General features: G+C 37.1%; 1 protein-coding gene across 2 annotated transcripts in view; it reads left to right on the top strand.

The window, feature by feature from the left end:
- Positions 1-16,395, top strand: part of SYT1 (synaptotagmin 1) — a 345,804-nt gene that overhangs the window by 259,400 nt on the left and 70,009 nt on the right. Inside the window, exons 6-8 of one of the 2 annotated variants that reach the window (XM_062568014.1) lie at positions 6,658-6,780; positions 10,056-10,223; positions 13,469-13,636. In XM_062568014.1, coding sequence (XP_062423998.1) covers positions 6,658-6,780; positions 10,056-10,223; positions 13,469-13,636 — 459 coding nt within the window. The remainder of the gene's footprint in view (positions 1-6,657; positions 6,781-10,055; positions 10,224-13,468; positions 13,637-16,395) is intronic. The other variant, XM_062568022.1, reaches the window with a different exon arrangement.

Below are 16,395 nucleotides of genomic sequence, written 5' to 3' on the forward strand. Positions count from 1 at the left end.
TCTACAGGTTCCTAATGCAAGATGTTTAGGAATGGCATTAGCAATATGCAATTATTCCCTAAATTGAGTGGTCTGAATCACACTCTCAAGGCATTTACCTGTATCTACTGATTATATGGGGAGCTAAACTCTTATAGTAAGTGCCTGAAGCTAGTGGATATGAATACCCAGAAACATACCCAGTGGATATGAATACAACAGGAACAGCAGTTCCTATCAATGAGCTATACACTTCCAACCCTATGGGGAATATTTAAATGTTTATTTCTTAAGTAAAGGCATTTTTTCATTGCAAACAAAATGATGGATGATAAGTATGAATAGCAAAATTGTCTTCAAGCAAGAGAAAATCAGATACTGATAAAGCCCTCTTTAAAGGATGCTCAAAGGATGATCTTATCTCTTTTCTGAGCAACTGAGCCAAAGGACAGCTCTTTGCCAGCTTTTTTCTCTGTGTATCAGTGCGACATTGCATAAATCATGTCTGGCTATATTTAGCTTTATTTTCACTGTTAAATAGATGTAGCCCTAATGATATAGTATGACAAATTTGTCAAATGGAAATAAATTTGGTACTCAGAGTGGTCCTGTCATACCCAGGAGCCAGCTCTGGCCCAAAGCATGCTTCCGTCTGGCCTGCCGCCATACATTTGGGGAGGATGAAGAACAATTGACTGAGTAGCACTCACTGGCCAAGCAGCCTAAAGCTGCCTCCTACGCACAGCCTGGTGCTCAGCACAACCAGCCACTGCCATATGGGAAGTGGGGGCAGAGCATGCAAGCGTACTTGCAGGAGCACTTGCTTCTTTCTGTTTGTGCATGTGGGCCCTGCATCCAGAACGGAGCCCCAGCCCACAAGGTGGACTTCCAAACTGAGCCCCCAGGTTGAGATTGTCAGCATCTTTTTTCAGCAAAGAAAGGCTGGCTACAAGAAAAACAGCTGATCTGGGGACTTAACAGCTCCACCTTGAATGTACTTCTCCACATTTTACATTAAACACTCTCCAGCATTTGCTGTATTGCACCAAAAGAAGTCAATATTTCTGTATCGGAACAATATCTCATGAGCTCTTAAGCAGAACTTTATAACTTGTATCCCATGTCATAGAGCTCCTAAAGGAGTTAAGCCTTTTGAATAATCCAGCAGACAATTTAAAACCTGGATAACAAGCAAGAAAGTAATGTCAAGGCATCGCATGCTAGACACAGCAGGATCTCGCTCATTCTCTGTGTCGGTGTGGCCCACTGCTGGTGTGTGAGGCCAACAATCCTGCGGCAGTAATAGCAAAGTGGATTTCACAGTGACCAAAGCCTGACTCAGCCCCTGGAAACCCAGGCACAACATGCTCTTTAAATTAATTCATGGAGAGAAAGCAGATGCTGAAAGAATGAGATTTTGCCTTTCCTTCTGAGGGACTCTGATAGACAATATGTTACAATTGCAAGAAGAGCAGGCTTTTCTGGTGACCTGGACAGGAATTTTTAAAGGCTTTTCTTGTCCCTCTGGAATAAGGATTGGCCAGGTCAGAGTTATGTTGCTCTTGAATGTGAAAGAAATTGATAAGAGATGCACCACCATTAGTGGAAATACAGCCATTCCTAAGCATGGACATCAATAGGAGGAAAAATTGCCTTTGAGATAAATTCATTGTTGGACATGGCACAGAACATTTTCTCTACAGAATAATACTGTTTTCTTCTATTCAACAGGCACTGCACAAGCCTGAGGACTGGGCATCATTCACACATTAAAAAAATATCCCCTTCACCATGTGAACAAAAAGAATGATTGATGGGATAAACTTAGATGGAATTCAGACTGCAACATGCGCTGTGCAGCACATAAGCTTACAGGCTGCAGTTTATGTGGTATTTTTTCCTGCCTAAGGTTTCTCATTCTTGTTTATTGGTAACTGTTTCCTTAAAAATGAAATCATGGGTCAGCCCATGAAAGGAAGCAGTCCTAAAAGCATTGTTAATGAAGGTATTTCTTTACATACGACGATGAAAGACACTCCGTGTGCAGTCCTAAAAAGATTGAGAAATGAACTAGTCATTAACAAACGCAACACTAAGATAACAGAGCAGAATACTCCTTGATGGAGCCTTGTGTTGTGATAGTGACTCAGTCATGATTGTGGCCTCTGTGGCCTCCTTTATAGGAGGCAAAGAAGCACGCTACCTCAAGCAGTTTCAGTATTTGAATCTCATATTAGTTTGTTTTCTTGGAGCTTTTGCATTTATAGAATCTGAAGACAAATAAAAGACCAACTGTACTAAATCCGTTGCAGACCCTCATGATTTCTATGAGAAATTTAGGGAGGGATTAAATAGAAACATGCATAAAGATGTTTTAATTCCTGGAATCTCTCTGTGTCTTGTGCTTGATAGTAGTGATGTAAACCCAGTCACAGGGTGCAGAGCTTTTGGTGGAACTGAACTGGAAGGAAGGGAAGTTCAATGCAGCAGAAGAGCAGCTGGCATTGCAAAGTGGCTTTTGTTGCCTTGTGGAGTGGAACAGTGAAGAAGCCCAGGAAACGTGAAAACCCACTCCAAGGTGTAGAATCTGCAGAAGTGCTGTTCTTTTTTTCTTTCATCTTTCTTCTGGTGCAAAAGATGAGTCTACAAAATATGAAAATGAAGTATTTTCTTTAACAGCTCAGAAGAAAATAAGAGACTGTAAAACCACCCTTAATTATGTTATGGAAGTGAAGAAAGAACCAGCAGATTGAGACTGTGTATCTTGAATTGCTGTAATTTAGCCTTCTTTTTTTGTAGAAACCTCTACACAGTAGATGAGCTTCGAAAAAGTTGACTAAGTGTGGCACAGAAAGAAAATCCTGACGGCATATGTAGATTCATGTCTACACCCTTGGCTAGAACTAGTTACAGAGCTCATTCAAATGTGGATCAAACAATACATTGCTCAAAAAGATTCATTTGCCTTCAAGCTCTAATAAAGCATATTGTCTACTGTATGGCTGTACTGAGATTCATAACACAACATAACATTTTCTACTTTATGATTTCATTAGATATGAATATATCACCTGGTGACAGTTGTGTTGGGTTAACACTTTTCTTGTCTATTTTTATACCTGCTTATACATAAGTGTACGTTTTTCAGACACTTACACACATGTAAGAGGTATGGTAGTTCTGTTGCTGTGTGTTTCTGCATATGTTACGCAGACAAAGAAATCGCTTGAGTGAACTTCACAGTCATCCCAAATTAGAAAAACTAAATTCTATCTCTGGTACTATGTAATAATGTGTTTCTATGCTGTGTATTTCACAGAAAAAGCATTAAAAATGTCACAGAATTAAATATTAAGAAAGGAAAAGAAAGGATTATATTCCTCTGGATCTAAATACAGCCTTTCTGATTGCAATTATGTCAGTTGGAGAGGCTTGAGGAAAAGGCTGGCTTGTAATTAAAAATATTTTATTGTCTCCAAAACCAGTAAAATATAGCTGCGTATTTTAATTGATTGTAGCAATACAACAATAAGATCCCGTACAGTGTGCTATAAATTGAGGTTTGCAGTACTATTCCATTAAATATTGATCTTTCGGAGAATCTCAATACAAAATGAAAATCCCTATGGGGTGTTTCAAGTGCTTTGAAGCAGTCCAATTCTTCCTTCTCTTTGGAACACAGCAGCTGCATCAAACATGAGAAATTTCTGTGCTTCCTTTGACTCAACTTCTTCTTAAAGCATTGGCTCCTAGTTTGAAAGCAAATTCCTCTCTTAAAGATAAAAACTATTATATACAGACTGCTTAGAGATAATCATTTCTCATTTCCTCCCTCCCCATGCTCCACAACTCTGGCAAAATCAGAACACTCTGTCTCGTTCTTAGTATTTTGTAGTTCTTCAGTATTTCTGAGTCAAGGTCAAAAAGAATCATGTAGCTCCTCAGCCGATGTGAGTAGTGTGGACCATTTTCTCTCTCCTGGGAAATAGCTTTCACCTTCCAATAGGCCTGCCATAACCTGTGGAGGAGAGTTTCCCAATCATTCAGCATGTTCTAACTGCATTTGAAGCATAAGTTGAAGCACTGCAAGAAGCACATAGTTTCCTTTGCTTCTCATATTATTTTCTAGAGTCATATCGTAAGAACTTCTTCACATTGGGTTACCCATCACTTTGGCATTTCCCAGGTTGTTTAGCTATGCAGAGGAGTTTATCATTTCTCTAGAGAGAGAATACAGAGATGTATCTATTGCCTCAATGCAATGCTTACAAATGCATTGTACCTAGAAAATAGCATAGACAGTTCTCTTTGCATTATCAGAGAGGCTGGTCCCTTTTATCCCTGAGGAATGGCTGTAGAGTAGTCCCCCTCAAAAAAATCCCGTAACAACACTAGATGTAGCAGCAGAGTGGCCAGTACTTATCCCAGCAACCAGGATATATCTGTCTGGATAACTATACAGGTGCTGTTAATCATTCTTCTACTGTGAAGCTCTCTACTGGGGCAGTACTGAGATGATTCAAAGCAGTGTGTCTTGGAGTTAACATCCAACTGTGAGTTATTGCTTCCTAGTGTCTCTGGACTGAGACAGATGTTGTTGCCTCGGTTGCACTGAGTGAGTCACATCTTCATAATTTTTCATGATCAGAGAGTCTTGAAGCTTATTTTTATTCCTAGTGAATGGAAGGAGTCTGATATGATCATCTCAGTCCATATCCTGAAAGCCCCATGTATGGTCCTGCAAGGGCTGAGCCTCGGGCTGGCTTCTCTCCAATCCAGTTCCCTCTTGCCTTAGAGCCTGTCAGTTTTGTAGTGTCATGTTTGTTTCTCTGTTAACAAAAGTGGGGGTTTGCTACAGCCAGGGAACTCGCTACCAGCTCAGGAATTAAAATAACTCAAAATGACTTTCATTTCAGGCAGTTTAGCACTTCCAAATAAAAATGATTTGGCTCAAAAACATTACAGGTGATTCTCATCCACTATCCGCCTCCCTCACCGATCTCATTCACACACACTGTAATTCATATTCCTAGTAAACTGAGTCTGTTGTTCATTAACATTCACATGTTTAATGCTAACCCAGCTCCTCAGCCTGCATAAATCAATGTTGTTCCATTGATTTCAGTTGAGCTACATCAGCTGAAGTTCTAGCTTATTTCAAAAGTAGAAAAATAATTGCTTAATTCTATGCAATTTTCAGTCTGACCTTTTGAATTTAGAACTGGCTCCTGAAAAATAACATTTTCTACTTCAGAGATCAATCTTCTCTCTTACCACACCCACACTGTTGCACAGCCCTGCTGTCTTCATGGCTGAGCGAGACTGCAAATGCTTTTATAGTCTTTCTTTCTTTCACCAACCAGCATCAACCATGGGTATAGCTAGTTTCCAGTCTTTGTTCCAACTTCTCTCTCTCTTCAGATATAGAGCTGCAGCTGCAACCTATTATTTGTAACTGCTATAGCTTTCTTCAGACCATCCAACATTGTGAAGGAACAAAAACAAAACAAGACAGAACAAATCTTGCAGTTTATAATCTGTCTGTGCAGGCAGAAGCTCCATATTGAAGCCATTTTCATCCAGATAAGGCTCTCATAGATAACCATATATTGCCTTCTGTATTATGCAGATAACAGTTTTAGATAGGTGCACAGTATTGATTCTTTGTTTTCACACTCTCAAATTTATTTTCACATTTTCCACAAAAGTTTTTCGCTGTTTGCCTCATTACTTTGGCCCATTTTTCAGTTCTTGCTCAGGTAAGAACCTGGTTGAATGAAAACTATATAGCTAGTTATTGTTCATATGGTTTAATAATTGTATGAATTCCATTCTTCACAGTGCAAACACTTCTGCTTTCTGGTACAGCAAAAATGATGATATCACTTAGTGTTTTAATTGTGCACAGAATCTAAGATAACTGCTGCGTCCCTTAAAAGTAGCAGGTTTTGTGTAGTAGACAAAACTCTAAGCAGTTTATGTTTCTTTACTTCTGTATTTTTTTCTAAGCAAACTAAAATCAGCTTTCAATCAGTTTAGTTCAGCCCAGCTTTATAGTGAGAATGAAGAAAAAGGAAATGGATTTTGGTAGGGGGGAGGGAAGGAGGAAACATGCATTTGCTAATGGCATGGTGAAAACTTTGCTTCCATATTCATTCTAAATAAACATGAAAAATGTTTGGCATATGATTGTAGGAAGAATTCATCCACTGCACATTGTCTTTGTCATAGTAAACCTACAGAAACATGTTGCCGATTGCAAACAATTCACAGCATGCACAGCTAGGTTTGACATTGCTAAGATATTTGTAAGTTGAATGATGTGACTTTGCTTATTTAATAGCATGTTTGCCTCCTTGTGCCTCTTTAAGAGACAGTGCGAGTCCAGAAGAATTTTTTAATATCAAGTTTATGCTTTCTTTCTACTTCCAGGTTTTATAACAATTGTTGCTTGCAATATTCCAAGAAGTTTTCTTCCTACTTCCATTGCTTGCTTGCTGATTTTGAAGTTTTATTGAGCAACCTAATTAGTATAAATATATATGTAAACTGCATATATGGATTTCTGCTGTCATGCTTGCTTTTAATTGCTTTACAATAGATCTGAGGACAGTGTCTATTTTGAACTTGTACTTAAGAGCTAGCCTTTTTTATTAGTATTACTTTCCTTCTTTCTAGGCTCTTAAGGATGATGATGCTGAGACTGGGCTGACTGATGGGGAAGAGAAAGAAGAACCCAAAGAAGTGGAGAAACTAGGGAAAATCCAATATTCTTTGGATTATGACTTCCAGAATAACCAGGTTTGAAGCACACAATCTGTGCCGTTTCATTTCTATGTGGGCAAGGGAAGAGTGAAGTAACACATTTAGGTACTGTACGTACTTCTGAAAACCTTATTTGCTTCCACTGAGTAGAGAGAGAAAGCAAGACTGAAGGTTCATGATAGAAGTACTACTAAATTGATATTCAGTATATTCTGAATCCATATTACATCTTTAATCAAAATTGAATACTTGATTTTATCTAATTATTAGTAGTACTTTATATTAAAGTATCACCAATCAATATGAAACCACATTATACTATGGAGTCTACATACAGACAGTAAAAGATAGCATCTGCCTTCAGACGTTTAAAATGGAAGCAAAGAAAAGATGGGAAAAAGGAAAGTAACATGGAAGTAAGGTGATTCATCAGCAGTCTTTTAGCAAGTTCGTAAGACTACTGGGAGTAGCTTGCTGTCACTGTATCAAGACCCCACTTTGCATTATTAACTTGCTGCATCAGATTCTGCTGTTCCCCATAAAAGTATGTCTATCAGCCAACAGACAGTTTTATACTAGATTCCAAATAAAAAGATCTATCTCCCAAAGAACAGGAAAGTTGGACAGAAAGAATCTCCGGTCAAGGGCTGATACTCCTTCTGTAGTATTTTCTGATGCTGAGGTGTTACATTGGTAAGACCAAACTTTGGCATACTTCCCCAGGTTTTCAGTAGGAAAGGAGACTCTAATGTGATGTAAATATAGAACCAACCCACTTAACAGGTTTGGTCAGGCCCGCATTCTGGGATAGACTGTATTTTTCCCACTCCGTGGCTTCTTGCCATGGTTGTGGTCACCTTCATCAATTACTACAATTTGTAGACTCTCGTTAAAACTCACTGTTCTTCACTTTAGGGCAAAACACATGAAAACATCTTCCTTACTTCTACTGCATGTCTTCCAGTGAAATTGAAAACACATATCACATATTTCATTTTTTAACAACTTCAATCAAAACGCATCATTCTTCTCTATTTAGGGAAAAAAAATGACTACTGAACTGAAATCCTTGTTAACTCCAACTGCGTCTGAACTGACTTCTACATGTACTTGTGACTTATTTCCACAGTATGAATTCAGATTCTTTATCTGATACTGTTTATGTAATGCAGCACACTCACTTGTTGCAAGACAAAGAACAGAAAGAGAAATTAAGAAAATTCTCTGTGTCAGCAGCAGTTTATTTGCAGACAGTTATGATCTGGCATAATATATAGTATTTCCCCATCTTTTTGACTGTCTTCTGACTACCCATGCTTGTTTGTCAAAGCAGGACACAAAAGAATTCGGAAGCTTTTCAAGAACCTATGGCAAAAGGACCTTTTCCTCAACTCCCAAAGCAAACTCTTCAACAAAATCCTTCTCCCAGTTCATGTGATGAGTCACACTGATCCCTCTTGAAATCAGTATGAAATACTAGATCCTTCAAAAGCAGAAGATCTAAAAGGGGAAAGCAAAATCTGCAAATGTGTTCTGACAAATGTATTTTAGTTTTCTTAGAATATAAAAACAAGCTTTCTTTATGAATTTTGTTGAAGGAAATGTCATGTTGATTTTTAGAACTATACAAAAGGAAATAGGATGAGAGAGCAACAACTCTGAAAGTGTGTAGTATTTAATTAAGGTAATAAATTATTCCTATTCCTATTCCTATTCCTATTTTATTTTGCTGCCCTAAACTGGGTTGCACTCTGGAATTTGTTTGGGGATAGATAATACAAAAAAGTAAAACAAGAGATTTAGTTAGGTTGTTGTAGCTTGGTGGCATGAAACTACAAACCAGAAATTCATTTGTTATTCACCATATTACAGAGGATTAAAAATGGAGATGAGATGACCAAAGTACTCTTCAGAGCCTGATGCTTCAGTTTTAGGGAGAGAAATTTTCAAAGGGAGGTGAATTGCTTTTCCACTATTAACTAAAAGTCATAGACTTGTCTTTCACTCTTTGATGTGAAAGACTTGATGTAGATGCTGAGCCTATTAATGTATTTATGAACAATGATGCATTTAGAATAACAATGAGAGCAAAAAGGAAAAAGTGTTCGATACAGCTAAAGAAACATGCTTCATGGAGCTTACGAGCCCACAGGTGGGAAGGGGTGCAGGCCATACTATGAATTTAAAATCAGCAGAAATAAATCCAACTTTGAAGAATATCTTGAATCTAGGAGCTTCTTTCCTAGCCTGACTATAGTGTTTTGTTTTCCAGTTGTTGGAGCTTGTGTTTCAAAGAGTTCATCCATGAGAGGAGCAAATGCACTCATTTAGAAGAACGTTTTTTCAGATTTATTTCCCAGTTCTTAATCTCTTGTCTTCAGGTTGATCTTAATGAGTCTCATGAATATTTATATTAGTTCCACGTCCATGAAACGAAGATTAAAAATATATTCCTCCCCTAACTTCCTTCTGCTGATGAGGCCTAACATAGATTGAGAGGTCTACATATTATTGTAGTATAAACTGTAGTAGAGATCAGTTTAGAACAATATAAGCCTTCATTTATAATACTCAAAAATGGCCACTGCATTTAAAAGTTTCAAATGTAATCCCACTTTATTTTTAAAATGACATTTAAGAAACTAATTTGCCTGTCTTGCAATGAAATGAAGAATTGACATTAGAACTTAGTTACTAGATATTACGTGAGTTTTTTTTTTTTTTTTTTTTTTTTTGAAAACATTATCCATAGGTAACTTAGGTTACTTAGGTAACTGCAAGACTCACTTGTTTTCAGTGAAGTTCTACCTGAAGATTTGTACTTAATGTATATCCTTCTTGCGTTTGAGGGTGAGGAGGGTTCTGTGTTGAGGATTTAGAATACAAATTTTGTGGTCAAAATTATACATTCTTGATTGTTTAATAATGTGATTTCTATTCGTGGTCTTCAGCATAGAAAAATAATTCACAAGAGGCGACAGCAATTGAAAGTTATTTGATTGCAGTCTTTAAAAAGATGAATTCTGTATTTAGCTGTAATCAGCTGCCCTTTAAAAATCTCTTTTCTGCTTAAAAACAGCCTTTGTAGAGTCTGCATCTGCCATAATTGGTTTTGTAGGCTATAGCTTTGGTTCTGTTGCCTTCCTTGAAGAGTTTCCTAAAAGGGGGAAAACAGTTTTTCATAGACCAGAAATAACGCACACGTGTGTGTGTATCTGTGTGTGTGTTCCTGTGTGTGTGTATTTTTCTGTTACAATTTTTTTATAAATACCTATTTGAAATTTCATTCTGCTGTTTTTCTCTCTTTTCAGCTTTTGGTTGGGATCATCCAAGCAGCTGAGCTGCCTGCATTAGATATGGGTGGTACATCTGATCCCTATGTGAAAGTTTTCCTTCTACCTGATAAGAAGAAGAAATATGAGACAAAAGTGCACAGAAAGACCCTTAACCCTGTTTTCAATGAGCAATTTACATTCAAGGTATTTTTTGAAACGTCTTTCTTTAATCACTATGCATGCTAGTCATCTCATGCTACAAAATCAGACACATCTTAGTTTATTGGTAACCAAGGCATAGTGAATTTTTCAGTTGCAGAAACCTCTGAAATTCAATCTAATGATAAGAATGGTATAACTCAGGGACAGATCCTCACCAGGTGTAAAAGACTTGAGCTATCCTGATTTATGGCAGTCTGATTCATATGTAATGGTCGGAGACTACTTATAAGAAAATAGGAAAAGAGTGACATTTTGATAAATGTCAGGTGAATTTTACTAAAACTAAAGGATTTTCTTTAAATATCTTTGTTGTCTGATTTATGAATTTCAGTATACCATTTCTTTTTCCCTCAAAAATAAATTAAAACTCAAGGAAGGCAAATGGATGAAGGAAAACACATCAGATTAATCTTGTTGCACTTTGCATCTATCCTGTCATATCAATTCTTTACTATACTACTTTACATATAAGAAGAAATTCTGACTGAGGTTAATGATATCAATATTAAATAACTGTAGTCAGGATTAACATTGTAATATTAAAGTTTTTCTGATAGTATCTATCAATAGTGTCTTCCTAAAACTGTAGCCATGCCTAAACTCCAGTTAAATACAATAAAGGAATTCAATTCAGCATGTTTCAAAGGCCTTCTCCTAATATAGATTTCTCTGCTGTTACTTTAGGCCTTTCTCTCTATGCCCAGTCTTATAATGACAGCTACAGATTGAAAACAGGAACAGGGAAAGTCTCAGGCTGTGTAATCATTCAATGAGAAAGATATCCCTGGAGGTCACAACTACTACTGCATGCATAAGCTTATTTTTTCCCTTGAAGATAATAATCTTTTGTGGGGATGAATTTTTTTCTTGCGCTTTCCTAAGAGACTATTTAAAAGAAAACAGAGTTATAAATTACAGATTCCAGTGCAGCACACACAAACGAAAAAAAAAAGAGACAGAAATAACCAATAATCCTGTCATCGAAAATGAAGGCACAAATTATAAATCAGAGCATCCACTCCTGGGCTATAATGTCCACTTGTTTTCAGTCACATCTTTAATATTCAGATTTTACTCTCCAGAAGAAAATTACAGCTTTCTAAGCAAGAACTGGCAGAGGTGTTTACGTGCATCTCAGTAAGGTACTGATCATCCCCTGGATACTGTTTTCTATACTCGAGAGAAAGCCAACCAAGCATGCCAAATACTATCATTCTTCTGGAGACTTCAGTAAAAAAGACAAGTGACCAAGAATATCAGTGAACTAGTGCTGCAATTTTAATAAATGACTTTTCTGGGAACCGCTACAATATTTCACTTATTTTGTCAAAGCCTTGCTCCTCTGAAACACTTGCATAGTGCATGGCTGCTGTTGGCAACCCTCCTACCCCTCTATGGCACAGAGCTGCCTCTGGGGCAGCCCGGCTCCATGTTGCTGCCCTGTCCCAGGATTGCGGGTGTGAGCCACCTGCTTTCCTCGCAGTGAAAGGCTGAGGAGAAAGAGAGGGGCTATTTCTCTGCCCTGTTCCTTCTTGAGACCCAAACCCCGTCCCTTATCTTCTTTAGGTGGTTTCTTGTGTTACTCCCCTTCCATTTCTCAGACACCCATGGTGCAGCTCCGCAGTGCAGGTCTCTCTTAGACTGGGTCCAGAGCAATCTGTCAGGGCAAGAAAAACACTCCTCTGTGTGTGTCTCTACCAGTGTCTCACCTGCATTAAGTCACTAGGCTGAATATCTCTGAGCAGAGTAGAAAGCAGGGAAGGGGAACAAGCCTTTAAAGGAGCCAAGAACATCCTCTGTTGCCCCAAACAAGGCTGATGCTGCTTTAGAAGCGCCAAATGGAGGGAGCATAGATCTCCTTGCAAAATAACTAAACTTTATTGAAGTCAAGTTAGTGATAAATAAATGAATAAGTGTAGTCTTTTTATGCAATCCAAAAGATGGGATCCATTAAGCAGTATTGTAAACTGATGGAAAAAGAAGCTTTAAAACATTTCTGTTTTCCTGGTTTTAATGCTCTGTAAAATGCATATGAAATTATTTAGAATTTTGTCTTCCATACACCCTTGCCTTCTGTAGCTTTTTAGAATGCTAATTATATAACTAATTTATAGAATCAGAATAGATTTTGCTATAGTATTTATTTCCTTTTAATACAATACACAGCCTTATAGCTCCTGGAATTATTGTACACAATAATGAAAACTGGAGCTGGCCCTCACCTTGAAAAGTTTCTTCTAAACATTATTTAACATGAAGAAGAAAAACTACTCATGTTATTAGTCAGTATTTTAAAAAGCAAGTCGAAGCCAAACAGTAACAAAGTACGTCGGGCTCCTAGGGTTTAAACAGACCGGAACATATAGCTGTTAGCATGGCCAATTATAATGCCATGCTTTCATTTCTCTTTTTGTATGACAATTAATAAAGAAATGTTTACTGAAACCCATGGAAACCATTTATGCTTGCAAAATATATTCAAATTGAGCAAGTGTTCAATGTTAAGTCCAAACAATTCCTCAGTCAGACTTTTCCAGACAGCCACTCAAGTGTAGCTTACCTGAACTGCACATCTTTGTCTGAATATTAAAAATGTGACTCATAAACATCTTAACCTACAGCATCTGTCCGAAGCCCATCAGAGCAGCTGGAGAATTAGTCAGAACTTGGCTTTCTGCCACCACGATTTCTAACTGTGCAGTGTGACTTAGAATGAACCTTAGTGTCTACAGTGTGAAAGGTATAATAATGAAAAATATGCCTTGGCAAGTAATAGGTAGTTGTACTGTAAGAGAACTATTCAGTGTCTAATTACTTTGTGTCAGATACAGTAAGCCAATTCTGTTTTTTCATCAGTGTGAGAGCTACCCATTTCTAAGTGATGACAGCTGATTTATTGAGGAAAAGATACTATTGTGTTAAAAGTTCATATGTCTTCAGTGCAAATAATTGGGCTTCCCATTTCAGTTTCATCACCCACAAATAATTTGGAGTGGAATGGAAAAAACCCAGAGAGTGATGAGTGAGCTGCCACCTGGTTCTATTGAGTGCTATAGCCTCTTCTCACAAAATACTGCATCTGGTGATGCTGAAACAAATATACCTCATAATTTTCCCTGCAGTTCAATTTACCTGAGATGACAGCTGATAAACCAAAGAAATAGATTTGCATTGTAGTGGACTCATCTTTATTGTCTGAGAGTTTGTCATTTTTCTCTCCTTTACAGGTGCCATACTCAGAGCTGGGTGGAAAAACTTTAGTGATGGCAGTTTATGACTTTGATCGTTTCTCCAAACATGATATCATTGGGGAATATAAAGTTGCGATGAACACAGTGGACTTTGGTCATGTGACAGAGGAGTGGAGAGACTTGCAAAGTGCTGAGAAGGAAGAGGTAGGAAAAATCATTTGTTTTTTTCAGGATACTTTTATCCTCAGCTGGAGAAACAGTCAAACAAGCAACATCTTTTTGCCAAGACGGTTCCCATCTGCTATCAGAATTTTTGATAAGCATCTTTTTCAATACTACATGGTATTGGCATGCTACACTCTCCTGTATTAATCCTACTTTTAGGATATTTTTAAATCAATCTTTCTGATACTTTAAGCGACATATTAAGGAAGTTTTCATGAGCTTGACTTTTTCTTGAGTTGGTGTGGTCTGTGTACCTAAAATTTGCATTTTAAAAGAGCAGTGTGCACATAGGCTTTTTGTGGCCATAATAGTTCTGAATGTTTGCATCTCAAAACATCTTATTGTGTGTGAAGATAATGGCAGATCTTCATTGAAATACTTTACTGTTTTATTGAACTGCTATACAATAATAATCGTTGATTAGAATTATGCATTTAACAAAGATCTTGGAATGAGCAGCATCTTCTCTACTATTGATCACCTTATACTATTTTCCTCTCTCTGTCAACATCTTGTAGGTTCTTTATTTAGTAAGTACATGTACACCAGATACTTTTTGGAAATATTTCGTAACTAAATTTTGCATTCTGTGAGATTCTTCATACTGACGAGGCCACCTTTTTACTTACTATAAGAACATTTTCTACTCAGTTTTACTTTATTTTTCCTTTTGATTGCTAGATAATATCTGCCAACTCATAATAGTCAGAGTGCACAGCATGCTTCAGTTCTCTGGTGAGAGAAGAATGAATTCTAGTCTCACTTCCTTGTTGTCTGATTTAGCTAATAAACTGCTTTGTATTCCAACCTCAGCTTCTATAATTAAAAGAACAATCTTTGGATGACATTTTTCCTTAATACAGGTGATGAAAAGCTGAGTATTGGATTCAGAATACAAGTTGAGAACAATCCAGCAAATAATTTTTTCCATTCCCCTTTTTAATTTTCAACAGCACCATGCTGCCTTCTTAGATTTTGAAAGATGGTAGATTTCATAGTCTTGCCTTTTACAGTGTTGTTTTTGAAGAGTATATTTTCAGATCTATTTCTTCTACTTCTTATTAATTTGAAAGTTATTTCTACATTGAGGCTGTCCTGCATGGGATTTTTTTTGATTGGGACATTATTTGCAGGACTTTCTAATTGAAATTGCCTGTGACATTGATAACCACAATACCCGGTGTATTTTTCTTCCACTCTTAGAGCTAAAAATGAAAATGCAAAAACTTTTACACTTCAAGGGCTTTATGCCTTTGAAGTCCAAACACACTGGAGAGCTAAAAATGTGAAATTAGAGTGTTCTAATCCTTCTAAATTTTATTAAGTATCACTAATTCTGAATTCTATAGACTGAACTTTTATTCTACTAATATGTGTGATATGAATGTCTCCTGTTTCTCTGTTGCAAAAAGCATAAAATATAGCCACAAAGTGCACAAAAAAGAATTTAATCTCTACCTTTTTAATATAAATTTAACCTTTTAGAACATAAACAATAATATTCCCATACATAGGTGACTGATAATATGGTAGAGATTAGAGCGGGCTTTCATTTACATTGTGGAACAAAACACTGGATTTGCTATCTCACATTCACAGACTGACCCACTCCCTTGATTCCTTCAAAAGGTTCCTACTCTGCTAATACAAAATGATGTTAAAGTAGCTTGAAAAAGGTATTGACCAGTGTAAGCTCCTTCTAGTACTGAAATATTGTAAGGTGTAAGAAGCGGAAATACATTCTGACTTGAAAGGAACTTTTTATTGAAATAAAAGAAGGTAGTTCAAAGAAATAATTCTTATGGTATTTGGAAACTGGAAGAGTATTTCAAGAAGTCTGAACAATTTGCAGCAGGGTGTAAATCTAAGATGATCCTTATTTGTGCTTTCAGAGCCCAACTGAACTGGCAGATGTGTAGTCTTACATATATTTGTCATTTGTTTATGCAAATACCATATTTGCATGAGGGTCATGGTAACTAGAAGAGACTAGCTTTCTTCAATATTTATTTGAGCTTCTGCCCTCACCTTTTTTCATATTTCATGTGCTGCATATGCAGAAAAAACATTGTCATTTTTGTAAAGTTTTTTTTTTATAGGGCCTTTTTGAAGCCATAACTGAAGTGTGGCTTTTTTTAATAAGAAGCCAGACTATATGATCCTGTGAAAATGTACCTGAAAAAATGTGCTAGCACACACTCCCTTTTTTTTTTTCTTTGTAATAAAGAGAGGCTTCTGTTTCACTTCTGCATCTCTGCTCATAAGCATCCAAAGGATCCAGGGAATATGGAAAATTGTCATAACATACAATAGCTGGAGACTTAGTTAAGCTTAGTTTTCTGTGTGATAAAATTGTTGCTTCTCTACAAGAGCTCTTGAGCTTACTGTACAAATAAAATGTGATCCCATAGAAACCAGTTAGGCAAGAGTTAGGTAAGTCAAGTATAGTTAAACCGAAATGTCTTCATTTGTGTTTGTACTGTTTTAGAACCTTTACCACACCTATGTTGAGCCTGATTTAAAGAATTGCTTAGCACAATGTAGGGAAGAAATCTCTACCAAAAACCAAGAGAGTTACATCCTTAATGGTCTGGGGAGCCGTGTTCCACAGGAAATGTCATTCGTGTTTCCATGTTTGACTACTGCCAAGTAGCTCACTGTCTTCAGTGTGCCAGCCTCTTTGCTCAGCAGCAAAGACGCCAGACAAACTTTAGCTGGCAATATGTATGCCATAATAA

The sequence above is a fragment of the Rhea pennata genome, chromosome 1, assembly GCF_028389875.1.
Source record: "Rhea pennata isolate bPtePen1 chromosome 1, bPtePen1.pri, whole genome shotgun sequence".
Classification (NCBI taxonomy): domain Eukaryota; kingdom Metazoa; phylum Chordata; class Aves; order Rheiformes; family Rheidae; genus Rhea; species Rhea pennata.